Raw genomic sequence first — 15,693 nt, forward strand, 5'->3', positions numbered from 1 at the left:
GAAAGGAGTTCATTTTGTTCAAATTCTTCCTCCTTATTTCTGTGGAGACTATAACACTATTGACAAATGCAACYGTGAATTTTGCTTTTATTTCTGCTCTTTAAGGCAGAGCGCTTTTACTAGTTGATTTTGGKTCTAACTGTTAGTCTACCAGATTGCTATTAAAAATGTTCAGTTTTACAACCTGTGYAATAATTCACGTTCCTCCATTTCATTGTGCAGATTTCTGGTATTGCAAGTAACATATRTTATTAATGAACAAACCATGAGCTCACAAGTCCTGAATTTGAAAAAGAAGAAGAAAAAGGCCCCTTTCATTTAACAAAAACAAGAATGAGGCATTTTGATCAATGATTTTGATTGATCTTTGCTTTTTATACCTCAGTTCATCCGTACCTTATCATTGGTATTATTGATGATTACCAAATATTGCTCCCAAAATCCATGATGGTTAATTTGGAGGAAATGGTTATTTTAAATGTTGGGTGACAGAAGCTTACGAGCATGTCACTGGTGGAAACTGGGATCTTGCTAGAATCTTTCRTGTTGAATCATTTCTGTGGCACAATGCTCATTCTCACAGATCATACCAAGAAACACAGGAGATGATACCAAATCATTACAATTACTATATAACCTTTCTTACTGAAATGCTTTTTAATCACAAAATGACCCTAAAGGTGAAAAATGTGAGTTTTGTTTCAARTAGCAGATCCCAAAGTAGAGCATAGTATGTAGAGAAAGGAAGATAGGAGAGCCAGATTTTGGCTATCTCCTTTTTGAAGGAGAAAGTGGGAGTGTTGGCAATGTGCAACTGGACAACTGGAAGAAAGAGAGATTACGGYACCCTTGGCTATTCTGGAATACTCAATCTTCCTTTAAACCTACAGAAATATGTGCTAAATTGAGGAGTCACTGAATTAAACCCATGATGAGATGGGAGGGAAACCCATTTATGACCAGAGTAATTTCCTTCAAATCTCACGCATTTCTGATTTACTCTGGTGTCATTCCACTAATTTCAACAAAACACTTCTTGATCTGCAATCAACAGCAACCRCTTTATGTTAATATAGACTTGACCAGCTAGCTTTCAGGATCACTCTRTTTCTAGGCAGGACAAAAACATTTATCTTTTCTTTCCTAAGGCATCCTTTCAAATTTAATTCAGATCTGACAAGTGAGACAAGAAATCAATAGTATGKAGTATATACTGTATAATGACCTGGGAAGTTCTTAAAATAGCTGTGCTTGCTTCAGATAAGGTACTCAGTATGCTGTATACAGTTATTTGGCACCRTGGCCATTGGCCAAGTTCTACGGAAAATAAAGTTCTGCAAAATGGGGGCAGACCAAACAAGGGATGAATGTATAGGTTCGTACTACTTTTGAGCTGCCACACACAATCCACTATGATACATAAATCGGGTCTTGTTCTAATCTTTCTCGAACCAGTTAGGAAAACATGAGCAGAACAATAGTGAAGGCTGTGATTATTTAACAAAAACAAGTGTAAAGGCTGTGTACTCTACGCATCCTATATGCTGTACACATGACCACATCTACGCCCTCAGGGCTTTCACAGCCTTCCTTACCTCTGCCTTGGCATGCGGATGAGCGGCTGTTTATGGCATCTCTTGCTGAGGCCAAAGAGCTTGTGGACAATCTTCTGCGCCTTGAGGAAGAGCTGCTTCATGCTGTTTTCTAGTTGCTCGTAGCGACGCTGGAAGTTGGAATCCATTGTCCACAAATGCATTACAGTGGATGTGTTGAGGAAATAGTTCATGGGCAGCCTCTTCATAAACAATTTGAATTCATCTGAAAAAAAATGGCAAGATTTAGTAAGCTTGAACTAGGGAGCAATGGATATTGTCACAGCAAAAAGAATAACTTCTAACCTTGTTGTTCGTGAACTTTTCAATTTTTTAAATGAGATTTTTTGACTGTTTTAAAGTAGAAAGGTGGTTAAATTGTTAACGGTAAAATTAGAATAAAAACAGCAAAAGGAAATAATTAAGTAGTTATTAAATTTATGTTTAGAGTAAATATAAGCAATGGCACTATGTCTCACCTTGAGAACATAAAGATTAAATGAGAATCAGTGTTACTTACCTTCAAATCTAGGACTTGATGCAAAGGCACTTAAAGATTAACATATATGGACTCACTTGGAAATGATGAGAAATTATTTTTAAGGAAGTATATTCCAATACTTAAGAAAGTAAGGGCATGAGTGTACAGAGCAGCAGTCTTTTAGACATGTTACTTCACCTCAGATGAGCCATTTAGGGTCAGACTTCCAGAAGTATTTGGAATGAAAGTGGAGTTTTTCAAAGCACTTTATGGTACTTTAACACTCCAGAAATGTATTCCTTTTGTCCTGATCTCTAAAGTGGAAAAAAAAATCTTAAATCACAGATCACTGTGATGATGAATACTCTAAACATTGTGGTTCATTCTGGTAGTACGGTTCACACAAGATACATAGACTGAATCTTATTAAAAGAATTGTATTAATCAATAAATCTATTCTCATGAGCAGGATAATTTGCACACTGATTTGTAAGTTTGAGAGCTAAATACACTTTCCTTCAAAAAGACTAATTAATGGAAAAAAGGAGAAGTGAAGAACCTACTACTTGCATGCATGTGTTTATCCTCTTCTTTCTTGTTTCCCTATAGCAGTACCTCCTCCTGTCTGCCCTCCTTCTCACTGCTGTCCTCCCACCCTTCACACTCCATTTTTTTTCTTTCAGCTTGTTCCTGCAGTGAAGTGCCTTAACCACCAGTTTGGCTTTCATCCTGCCAGTTGCTCCTTTTGGGGAGTCTGCACTTTGGTAGACTATGTAAATGCAATGATCTCACCAGCTGAAGCAGCCTCCTGCTTCAAATTAGGGCTGGTCATGATATTTATTGTTGCTCCAATTTTGGATTGTTTGTGGGAGATGGTGGCTTGCGGAAAGCGTCTACTGCAACAGAAGAATACTGTGTTTTCAGTAAATTAAGTAGTATGGCTGTTGTGTGTATAAGGTTTTTTGTTTTAGCTTTTTTAATGGAATGTTTTATAGGAAAAAATGGGGAAAAATGGGTTTTTTTGAGGCTGAGAAGAAAGATCTTGTATGAATGAGCCTCCTCCCCATACTAATGGGCATGGGGCCATGAAAAAATAGGACAACTACATTTTGGCATAGCACTTTCTATGAGGGATCAGAGATGAGTGATGGTGTGGAAAGCTCYTCTGAAGACACAGAACAAAATGCAAGGGGCAAAGAAGACTATTTATTCAATAAAGTAGTTTTAATAATTCCTGTGGGAGATCCTTGGTGATGTGTTATTCCTTCCTCTTTGAGAATTTGCCCTCTGCTGTGCCAGCCTGGCCACTGGCACTTCACCTTYCCCAGGTGCAAATCAGGTGGTGGAGGAAAGCAGCTGTTCGTTCATTTTAGAAAGTATCTGGAATCCAGTTCTCATCTTTTATTTTTTCCCCTCCTTCTAATTTTGTCCAAGTTGGCTCTTACCTTCCATTGAAAAAGAGTAAGTATCTGTTCCTGGTTTTGTACCTTCATCATTTGAATTTATAAAAGCATTTCACAAATTCTGGGTTACCAGATGACCAACTGTATGAGTCTTGGTGGTGTTTTAGGAGAACTAGCTCCTCATTGTCCCCTTACCAAGTGGCAAAGTGACAATGACTTCTTTGTCTCATACCTCAACATCTGGTGCCAGAGGGGGTTAAGGCTGCTGATTTGAAGGAGTCAGGCTCATGGGCTTGGTTTCAAAGCCTGAAGAGTGCATTTTCAAATTTAGTAAATCAGCAGTAAAAAAGAAGGGAAAGCAAATGAAAGGCAAATAGGGTTAACTGAACTGTCAAAATATGTCCTTTGGCAAAGCCCAGCTCTGCAGTTTGTATAAATCGGTCAAGCTCTACTGACTTCAGAGGAGCGTGCTAATACACCTAGGGAGTATCACATCCAAAAGCCATGTTCCTGACTACCTGTTTTAACCACTGGCTTCTCATTTCCCTTCTGTTCTTCTGAGACACTAGTATATTTGCTTAAAATCAGTTTCATGATGCCAAAAAAAAAAAAAAAAGGTCGTAGAGGAGAGCATATACTCATAATGTGCCTTTTCAGTTTTCTTATTGCTATAATAACTTATTTAAGAAACATTTTCTGTTTGCTGTCTTTTTCACAATGGCAATAAGCTCTGCAGCTGACAACTAATCAGATGCAGTGTTCAGAAGTGATAAGGAGGGTTTACACCCTTTAACTTGCCTTGCAAAAACATTTAAAAAAAAATTCTTTTTTTCCCTGGCAATAAACATCAACTTTGACTATTCCTGAGTCCTGTATGAACATGCTAATGCACCATAGTGTAGGTAAAACAGAGATAAAATGAGCATGGTTACATAGTACCTTCTGCAAAAAAAGGGAAGAAAAGATAATGTCCTCATATCTTAAACAGACACATTTCATGATCTGTGAAACTACAACATGAACTCCTACCATTCAGAGATGATTAAACTATTACACTCTAATCAACACATTATACCAGCCGTTACTGAGGATTAACAGCTTTCCATACTACAGTGCTGGGGGCCATAGAAACTGATACTCTTAAAACATGATATTTGATACCAGATATGATATAATTTCAGTACTTCTTAATTTATTTTCAGATTGATAGCTATCAGGTGCACATGCAATGCATTTTTTTCATATCGCTTACTAACTTCAAATGATGCAAAAGTGCAAAATAAATTCTATGCATTGACTGACCAAGATGGTTTATTAATTGTTTATTTTTCTAGATGGTCATGCCTGATTTTTCTCTTCTGAATTTCTTCAAGCTAAATCTTCCTTCAGTATTAGTTGTGCAGTGACTGACATGGCAAACCATAAGTCAGTGTTAAAGCATAACTATAAAATATGACAATGGAAGTAAATCATTGCTGAAATCAGATGARTATCGCACATATTTAGGGTGTAATAAATACCTAGGGCTACTTAACTTGTAACTTGGATTCTAAATGTTGTTCGATATAGGAGCAGGGTATACTGAATACGCTGATTAGCATCCTGCAGGCRGAGCTAGCCAAGACCAGACTAATGCAGGAAACCTCATCAGAAGATCTGAGAACATCCTGTTGCAAGGAAAAAAAGGTGTCTGTTCTGCGTGCTGGAGCAGAAGAGGACCCCTATGTCCTCTATTCCAAATGCTGCGCATCTCTTTTATATTTGGAGTTACTAGACCAACATATTCATACACTTTGGTTATCATTTCAGCTGTGGCTGAGTGCTTTTCCAGACTATCAAAATGTCACATGTTAGCTTCTTTCTCAAGATCTGTTTCAGAGTATCTTAGGAAGCATTTTGGAAATCGGCAGTATCTTACGAAGCATTTTGGAAATCAACAGACTTCTGTTAACTTAGAAATCCAATGTACTGGGTTGATAATGGTATCATAGGCTAAAATCTGACTGTGCAATGTAATACTGGYCATACTGTAAAATGTGACATAATACGAATTTCTACTCCCATTCACTTTAAACAGAGGTCAACTGAGCTTTCAGCTATGGTTCCTAAAATCTTCTTTCAATTAATAGCTACTCTTTACCTGATCAGAGTAGCAGAAATTCTCTCTAGTCTCTGAGGACAGGATCCAAGAGCTTTCCTCCTCATAGCCTTAGGCACTCYCTACGTGAGGGTGTGGGACAATCTCAGGCCCTCTACAGTCAGGATAACTCGAGCAGGAGGATATAAAACAATAGTTCACTCYGCCTTTAGGAAACCATCTCTATTTCAGGATGTCTCAGTAATGTGCTAAGAACAAAATTCCCGTGTTCCCTGGTAAATGTGAAGATTCCAATTTGGGGTACTCTTCTATCAGAGGAAAAAGATAMATATATAGATTTTTTTTTCTATTGGTTCTGTATAACGGCTAAACAGAATGACAGTACGTGTCTACATGAGAAATTAATTGTGGGAACAATCTATATGCAGTTTAGGAGAAAGTAAAGCACACTATACAATTGTATGGTAATCAGCAACTGCTGTTATTTTAAGAAAACAATTGTTTCACAGCAAAGAAACCAYAAAAAATTGTCAGCCTTCACCTCAGCGTTTAGAACTGATAGTAGCTGGAGAGCTGACCTTTCATTAACTTTTACATTGTCATTTAATTTAATCTCATACTCTGCCAAGCAATTCTATGTAAAATGAAATAATTCAATTTTACGACAGCAAGTCTACTTTCTAGGGAATTACAACATCATGTTTTAGTAAATATACATTCTTGTCTAATTGTGGACTTCATCATCTAACCTAAACCTAAACCTAATCTAATCATTTGTAAACCAATCTCAAAATGCGAAAAAAAAAAAAAAAAAAAAAAAAAAAAAAATCTGAGAAAAAACTAGTCTGACAGTGAGTGAAAAAGTATTTTACCTGGACAGTTTAAGAATTCTTTATTAATTGAAACATGAATTCATATTGACAACAGGCTTATATATGAGATATATATTTTCTAAAATGAATAAGAATTTAGACTGTAGCTGTTTTTTTCATTTAAAAACACTCAGTAGAAGTAGGTCTGAAGAAGAAAAATKCTTTTTATATCACATTATCATGTCGAAATCTACCACTAGATAGCAATTGAAATGATCTGTTTTGTCATTTCTCTAAATGATGCTTTAATGACACATTTTCCTTCTTTATTTATCTAAGAATGACAATAATAAAAAGTCTTTGACAAACTTTGTTGTGAATAAAATGGTGTATGTTCATTAGTTTGATTGACAGCATTTGTGACATTTAAGCATTGTCTGTAAAATCTGTGCATTTGCCATTTATACATGTATCTCTTCTTTCCATCGAATGCCTAAACTTGTTTTAAATGTAATAGGATTCTACCTTCGCAGAAGAGTAAAAAAATACAACTCTACAAGAGTACATGTGGAAAAGACGTTCTGCTTTGGCAATAACAAAATATTGTGGTGGACTTAAGGCAAATTAAYACAATCTGACTGGTCCTTAACATGTAAGGATATGATAGTATATGTTTGAACCAAAAAGTTGCAGCCTGTTCCTCCAGCCTGTCAGGGTCCCCCTTGGGTGGTAGCTACTGAGTAGTGACCCCTGTCCGGCCCTCATTTCAGTGTTTTCTGCAGTCCTGACAAGAGTGCGCTCTTCTATGCCCTCCACACCACTGATAAAGTTATTAAATAGAACAAGTCTTGAAATAGACCCCTGCAATACTCGTTACCAGTCTCCAGGCAGGGTATAAGACCTATTCACCCTAGACTCTGTCTCTTACAATATTCTGGTATCCAAGTTAAGATGTTTTGGTCTGTTTGTAAGGACAGCTAGATAGGTAGAAAAGTCTAGTTGCCTGGTAGGGTTCCCTGCCAAGGTAAATGACAGCAACTGCTTTCCTCTCATCCACAAATCATCATTTTATTGCAGAAGACGACAATCAGATGGATCAGACATGATTTACCCAGTGACCCTGCATTCCTTCCTGTGCTCAGAAATATGCTCCAARAGGACTTGCTTGATGAGTTTTCCAGGGATCAAAGTGAGGCTGACCAGTCTGCAGTTCCCTCGATCATCCTTTTGGACGATCCTTTTTAAGATAGGTGTAACACTTGTCTTTCCCCAGTCTTCAGGGATCTTCCCCAGTCTCCATGATCTTTCCAGGATAACAGAGAGTGGCCTTACAAGGACACCATCCAACTCTCTCAATACAGCCAGCTATGGCCTGTTAGATCCACRGATTTGCATGAGTCAAGTTCTCTCGAGTAATCCCTGACTCAACCCTGTTCTGCTGCTGGTAGCTCTTCTCCTTGAACTCCTTCACTAAGCTAAGGATTTGGGACACTTTGCCAATGAAGACTTAGACAAAGTAGGCATCCTGCCTTATCTGTTTATGAAAACAAAGATAAATTACTAAATCACTTGCCAATTCAGCAATGGGCCAACATTTTCCTTGTTCAGTCTTCCTCCCTTCTCTCCAGATCCTAAACTTTACTATTTCATGGTCACTGCAGCATTTGATTATCACATCTCCAAACAGTACTTCCTTGTTAGAGAGTGGATCTAGCTGTGCATCAGTCTGGTTKGCCTGTCCAAGATCAATATCAAGAAGTTATCTCTAACAACTTTTGCAGATCTCCTTGCCCATTAGCAYTCCACCTGCTGGCATTCCAGCAGATGTCATGGAGGTTAAAGGCCCTCATTAGAGCCAGGGACTGTGTTCCAGAGACTTCTTCCAGATGTTTAAAGAATGCTTCATCCACTTGCTTGACCTGAATGGGTGGTCTGTAACACATTCACTCCACAGTGTCACCCTCATTGGCCTCTCCTCTGACCAGGACCCACAAGSTTTAACCCCGATGTTACCCATCCCGTTGAAGAGCTCCATATATCCAARCTTCTCCTCCTCATGGAAAGCAACTGCCCTTCTTGTTATTGCTGCCTGTGTTTCCTGAAGGGCACGTATCTAGCACAGCACTCCAGTTGGGTGAGCTTTCCCGCTCTATCTCAGTTACTCTAAAGACACTGCAGCTCTGTGACTGCATACCGAGCTCTAGTTCTTTCCGCTCTTTTCTCAAGCTGTGTGCACTTGTGTAGCCACACTTGAGGTCTGTGTTCCTTTGCCTTGTTTTATCATTACTGAGGTGTCTCTTGTTACTGCCACCCAGTAGCATCCACCCTACACAAGCCTTTCCTTTACCTGGCAGGATGGARAAGACACCTTCTTGCCTGTAATCCTAACCCTCAACACATGTAGTCACTCCCAATTTGCTCCCAGGTCTTCTCTGACAGTATTGGTGGTGACCGTATGAACAAGCAGGGAATGCCTGTGAGGGAAAAGACTACTTAAGGAGTTTGAAATTTCAATTATGATTGCAAGTTCAGTTTCTCCCTTCTTGTCTAATTTTGCTGATTATTTGCCTAGAACTGATTTCAAYATCCTTCCCTATGACATAATGAAATTTGTTGAAATAGTAAGTCAAAATAAACAGAAAGTATTGCATAAGAATCAACAGTCACAGCCAACAAAAAATGTTCCAACCAAAAGCTTTGATTAGCCCTGAAAAAYGCTACGGAAAACCTCTGGTAACAGCAGCTGTCCATTTACCTACGGAAAAGATGACGTACAGCAGCAAAACAAGCCATCCAGCCTTCCTCTGCCAATTTGCTAGATCCCTGTGCCCATTTCAGTGCTGCCTTATCTGCTGATGCTGTAAATAAGCCTACCATTTAATACAAATACTGGTTTATTTTTGTTGTAGACCAGAAACTGGAGTAAAGACTACCAATTAATTTCACACAAAAGCTAAGGAAAGCTGCTAAAGCTGTTCATTTCAGAACAAAGAAGAGTCTTAAGCGGAACTGTGCAGAGCATAGAAAATCCATTTTGTGGAAGGATTTTTAGATTCCGAAATTAGAATACAACCTAAATCTTTTGAATGGCTCTGAAATTCTCCAAAAGTCTCTGCTTCCTCTGCAATCCGCTGAAAGGAACATTGCAAGGTTTTCCTGGTTTACTTTGCTTTAAGTCAATCAATATACTTCACCTTGAGGGAACAGAAGTTATGCATTTTAATGTCAAACTTTAATTTTGCATTATAATATAAAGCATTATAAAATAATAAATGACAAAATGAAAAATCATTTCAAAATGAAGGTCAAAGTACTTTACCGTATTCTGTTAAAAAAGCATTGTTTTACAATTATGGAAAGATTATTATTCCTGTTTTCCTTCAAAACAACTGCCTCAATGTTTTGTAGTATTTTGTAGATCAATATTCATCTCTTCTACCCTTCAGCTGTCTTTTCTGCTTAGCCTACAAGTTCTTCAGGGAGGTGGCTGTCTCTTACTATATCTTTATAGAGTAGTTAGCACAATAGACCCCAAATTTAATTGTTGCCATGTAATACAAATAATAATAATAAATTCACATTTGGCTCCAGGCAATGGCATCCTCCATGGAGTCCACAGTGATAGCTGCAATTAGTGTGAGAAGCAGGAGTTCGGATAGGAAAGATAGCATAATCCCTGATAGCTTATCACGCTTTCACATAGCGGTACAGTATGTGAAAAACCTTCCACTCTAATAATAAGACCATGGTAATGTCACTCCTTTCCCATAACACTGCTTTTAATTGTAATCAGGGCAATAAATATTATAGCAAGTCAAATACCAGTGTCAGTTGCAAATTGAAACCTCAAACCACAGAGCTAGTAGAATTGTAGTCTGAGGGAATAAAAAGCAATAGGAGCTACATTTCGAATGGCTGGATAAGGCTGCTGTTCAATAAAGTGCTGCCGCAATATTGTGCAGATATTATTAAAGAGATTTATAAAAGATATATAGTTTATAAAATAGCCCACCATGATTCACAAGCTAGGAGAAAACAAAGCACTAAAATGAACATATATTTGTTTTTATGTTGCAATGAATTTTAGTTGTTCATGATACATTACTTAATTTGTCAGAAGAAGCAGCAGCTGCGTTCCAAGAAATACATATCTGAAAATAATCCAAACCAAGGAAGCATAAGACTGCAGCTCGAAGCCACCTTACTTCTTCACAGAAAAKATACTAATGCTGAACTTTGCATTTTTCTTCTGGCTAGTGTAAATTCTTGAGCTCTCCCTGTAATTAAAGCATTTGCTTTTCCAAAGCAAATGAACACTTTTTTCAACTCTCTGAAGGACAAACTGCCAGAAGGAAATGAATGCACTGTGAAAGATGCAGACTGCATAGGAAGGAGGAGAGAAACTCAGCATTTAATCCTGAGCAGGCTATTTGAACTGGTACAATCTAACTTCTTTGTAACGTCCAGAGGAAACAAATCGCACTGAGCAACTGAGCAAGCATTTTTTTTTTGTTGTTGTTGTTTTCTTTTTTTTTTTTACTGGATATCTCCTACTGGATATCCCAGTATGTGAACTTAGGACTGGAGTGGAATGGAGATCCTCTGGTCCTTCATTAGTGTATAGTTTCTTAGGGACTTCATTCAAAYGTTACACTGCAATTAATTTTTTAATATATATTTGCATTAGTCATATCTATAATTAATGCAATGAATGGCAAGCTCTTAAAGGAATAAAAGACCTCAGCTGCTGCCCTCACAAGCCTTTGGCCTTCTTGGTGCACAAATAAAGARGAAGATGTTGGAGAATTGAACTTTCTAGTAAAGACAGAGTATCTTACCGCAAATGAAGGATTAGTTCTGAAAGATTGCTAGCCAGGAGATAATAATCTTCCATCGACTGTGCTGAGAGCTGAAAGGACTTAAGTTTTCTATAATCAAGAAATGATTTGTTTCTTATTCTCAGTCTAAACATGACCTTGCCAGTGAATTTGCTTTTCAAAAATCAGCAAGGCAGACTCCAAGAGCTGTCTCTGAAAACCTCGATGTTTGAAGGACATTCCCTTCATTTCATCAGGTATTTCTTCAGATGTGACTTTGCATCATTACTCTTTTAAAAATGTTTGCATTCCTAGGCACCAGCTGGATGTTCCTTAGAATTAACTGCAAACTTTCATCTCTCCCGAAATTTATTTTTACTGAATTTTAGGTTATTTCAGAATTTTTTGTTCTGTGAACCATTCAATCATTTCCGTTTATGTTTTGATATATATGCATGTCCCTGCAGCACAATCATCCTAACTTTTACTCAGTGTAGAAGTCTGTTGTTATTCTAGAGCAATTTAAATATACATAGTGCGTGGAACATATTATTATGTGCAGATTTAGACGCAAACTCTGTCACCCAGAAAGCTACCAAATTTTTTCTCTGTTATGAACACATGAAAACTGGGTAAGGCAAAGAAACATGTAACAAGTCACAGAAGCGTAGATTGGGGAAGAGAATGAATGAAAGTGAAAACTGTTCTTGGAGAACACACTGAAGTAAATAATCGGTGTTAAGCTGTTAGAAGATTTAAGCAGCTATGAATCAGAACAGACAACATTGCCCTAGAAGAAAAGAGAGGCCACGGAATGACATCGCTCTTAATAAAGAAAGCCCAAAGCTGCCAGAGCAGATTGGAATTCCACCAAGAATGAGGTTCTGTCACCAGCTTTGAAGGGAATTACATTATGTCCTGTACGCGGTGGAYATAGGTAGAATTATATTAGATCAAGCCTTCTGCTCCTCCTCTTTTATTACAATGTCATCAGGAGGCTTAAAGGGTCAGCGAATGCAGCATCTTGTAAAACTTGACTAAGTTGATTTGCCAGGTGCTGCTTTTCACAGGCGGCGTGTAATGCTTTTAGGTTTGAAATGAAGGYGATTATATCGTCAGCATTGGCTGCACTTTCGGTTTCAGAGTAGGGGACGAACAATTTAGATACTGGCTCTCCGAAGAACTTCTGCACATCCCACCTGTTCGTTTTATTAGGAGAGCAACACCTCTGCAGGGGTCAGGGGGAATATCAAACACAGAAGGAACGACAGCTTGGTGCATCTGTATGTATTATTGATTAAACCTCCTGACAACTGCACGGGGAAGTTAATTACTGGGAGGCAAATTAACGCCCTTGCAAGATAATAGAGAAAACAATAATTATATTAAGAACTCAGGAGGCTGAGGTTTTTTGGCTTCAAGCCTGAAGCTGTATGGACCATTTTAGAAAGAACCACTATTCTACTGCYCAGGGGCAAACGGTTTTGAACCATATTGATTAAAGTCTTTATTCTTAGTGATTAAAAAACACYTTCAGCCATCAGTGAATCTATTCAGACTTTTCACAAGGAGTCTTTCAATTAAGATTTCAAATGAGACTACTTTTGCACAGCAATTGGTCTACTCTGGTCAACGGAGAGGCCAACCATGCTAACCCCATGACCTCTCTCTTCCTTCTGAATCAATGGAAACAAAGCTGGGTCGAGAGTGAGGTTAAGTTTGGTGTTTTTATAAACTGAAGAAATCCTTCAGCATTCAGACTAAATTTCAGGTTTCCTTTTTAAACTTAGCTACATCCATATGAGTTAAAACCTGCTAACTGGAAAATCAGTAATATGTTATTGGACCCCTGTAAAGGAGAACTTCTAGTGGAAAATGTCTTCTCTGCAAATGGCAGTTTGAGGCTCCAGATTTACTGGCTGCCTGTGGTGCCAAATCAAATCTACTCACTTCACAATGTTATTTAGGACTTGGAATCTCAAGACAAGCTCTGAAAGTCAATCTGAGTGCTTTTCTTCTGTTACAACAGCAAGAAGTTTCTTCTGAGGAGATATAGCAACATCTATGTGTGATATGACATTTCCAAATTAAACCTGCAGCTTACTTCTGCCCTTGCACTCATTTTTAGTAATCTGAAACAGGTGCAAATGAGATATTCAGTACATGAACTGTGCTTTAAAATGTCTTAGAACGTAGATTCTCAATTTTTTCCCCCTAAAATCCTACTAAAAGGATCAGAGGGAACCCTAAAAAAACCWGAGTAATTTTACCTAGTGATTAACCAAAGGAAGTCTGGAAAAAAAAATAAAGCAAAATAAGCTGCGCAGGAATTACTGTGRCTGTATTTGGTTATTACTAATTATGATAAGGGAGAAGGCCAGAATCCAAGCTGATGTCTACATCRTGTAGTAAATCTGCAGGCTTGGTTGCTAGGAAAAAAAAAAAAACTTTTTACTTGTCAACTAAGTGACTTTGATTTGAAGATAGTGAGAGGCAATAAAAAGGAATCCCATGGTGCCCATGTTTGCTAAAGCAGCTTTCAGAAAGAACTTCCAACAGAGGAATAGCAAAAAACAGTGTCTTACTAGGACGGCAAACAAAATTATACTGGATTTTTCTGACTAAATAGAGAGATGGATAGAGTTAAATATCACTGACTAAATTCAGTCTGGCTGTAGCCTGGAAATAATATGACACACTATAATCATAGCAATATTTTTAAGTGCTTGCCTGATGAAGATGAAGAGAAAGAGTGAACCACACGTGAGAGATGCTGATTGCTTTCCCTCATACACTATTGAAAGATATTCAAATAATTCATAATTAAGATGATTCCAGAACTTCCAAAAGTGACAACATTGCATGAAATGATAAAAAAAACACTGTTTATCTGATGACGGAAACATCATTGTGGCTTACGTGGAAATTCACATTTCCTCTAGAATGTCTTTATTTGTCATTGGCTGCTGTCGTAACACATTCTGTCAAACCAGATRTCTGGGATTTCTGTCTTCAGAACAGTCCTCACAGATTTAAATTTACATTTTGTTTCACTGGCTGTGTTCATGTTGGTTTTATTTCAGTATAAATATTCTTTTGTGGGTGAATTGAATCATTTTGATTACCCTGGCTACTTCCACTAGTTTTTAATTATTATTCAAATTGACTCAAAAAAATAAAAAAAACAAAAAGCCCTAAAACTCCTCAACAGGTATATAAATAAGTGTGTGATTGACATCCAAGAATCTCTAGAAGCAAGAATAATGAGACAGTGAAATTCTCTTCCCTGTGAAATAATAAGAGGTTTGAGCTGATTTTGAGAGTAAATACGATCACTTGCTGTGGATATATTTATCTGAGTAACTCTCATGGCCTTTTTCTAACTTTGGAAGCAAACAGAATTCCTTCTTTACAGCTTTCTAAGGCCTCAATAATCATAAAGGCAATACTGCCAATCTGTAGCAAATTCATAAGAATAGCAGAGGGTGGGAAGAAGTCGCCCTCGAGCACCTTTGTGCTTTTATGTTGGTAACAGTTGGAATCGCCATTCCTGATTTTACTGAAAGACAGTATTTTATCATGCTTAACAGCCTGCGTATGGGAAACTGACTTCACTATGAGCAAATRGATCCTTCACAAAATGCAGCAAAGTGGTTGTGAGGCCTGGAGGTGGCACATGGGGCTTTTTTGGAGAACTACAGCATGACCACAAATGGTTGGCCAACCTCTTGAGAGATCCAACTCAAATGACTCAGAAGTGAACACCACCATTAGCTGCAAAATGAAAAGGGTAAAAATAAAACACATGCTGTCTTTTAGTGGTATTCAATGGTAAAAATATTTGCCAAAGTGAATGTGGAAATTTGTATATGAGTTTCCATTGATAAAGATCTAGATTAACTTCTAGAGTGAGAGAAGGCTAATTCCTTACTTCTTCCAGGACCAGCTTTGGGCTTCTGCTGTGCTTGTTTTCAATCAAGTAGATTGGCAGATCTGGGAAACAGACATGTTTAATGCAAAGATCCTTTCTTATTTCAGAGTTTGTATTTTCTTTTACAGGATGCTCAAATTTCATATGGGACAATATGAATTGAAGAAGAAGGGTGATGGAAAGAATTTGAGAGATTCTGGAGGTTTGTTATCAAAATATGGTGTTTTGCCACCACTACGAGGTTTTGTAATTTTAAAGATGGAGATAAAAATTCATCAGACTGTTAAATGGATAATTCCCTAAATCTCACTGAATATTATGGAAGAGCATAGCGCAGATGATCTCTTCTATTACCTTGTGTAGATTTCAACATTAAAGTAATTGTATGAGGTGCAAATACTACCCCCAAAAAGAATGAGATGCCTGAACTTCCTCATCTGCAGCACTGCTGATACTGAATTCAGAAATAGGCTTATCATCCACTCTTAGAACCTGCTTTCCCCAATTCTTTACATCCAGTTCTTTTTTGCAAGAGATTTTTGGGAATAGCAGTATTTCG

The 15,693-nt window shown here is 37.7% G+C and overlaps 1 protein-coding gene across 1 annotated transcript in view; it reads right to left on the bottom strand.

Annotated features, from left to right (window-relative positions):
* Positions 1–15,693, bottom strand: part of BRINP3 (BMP/retinoic acid inducible neural specific 3) — a 162,357-nt gene that overhangs the window by 31,182 nt on the left and 115,482 nt on the right. Inside the window, exon 7 of the mRNA XM_085302198.1 lies at positions 1,596–1,818. Within this exon, the coding sequence (XP_085158324.1) occupies positions 1,596–1,818 (223 nt within the window). The remainder of the gene's footprint in view (positions 1–1,595; positions 1,819–15,693) is intronic.

The sequence above is a fragment of the Rhea americana genome, unplaced genomic scaffold (assembly GCF_003343005.1).
Source record: "Rhea americana isolate MKP2758 unplaced genomic scaffold, rheAme1 scaffold_188, whole genome shotgun sequence".
Taxonomy (NCBI): domain Eukaryota; kingdom Metazoa; phylum Chordata; class Aves; order Rheiformes; family Rheidae; genus Rhea; species Rhea americana.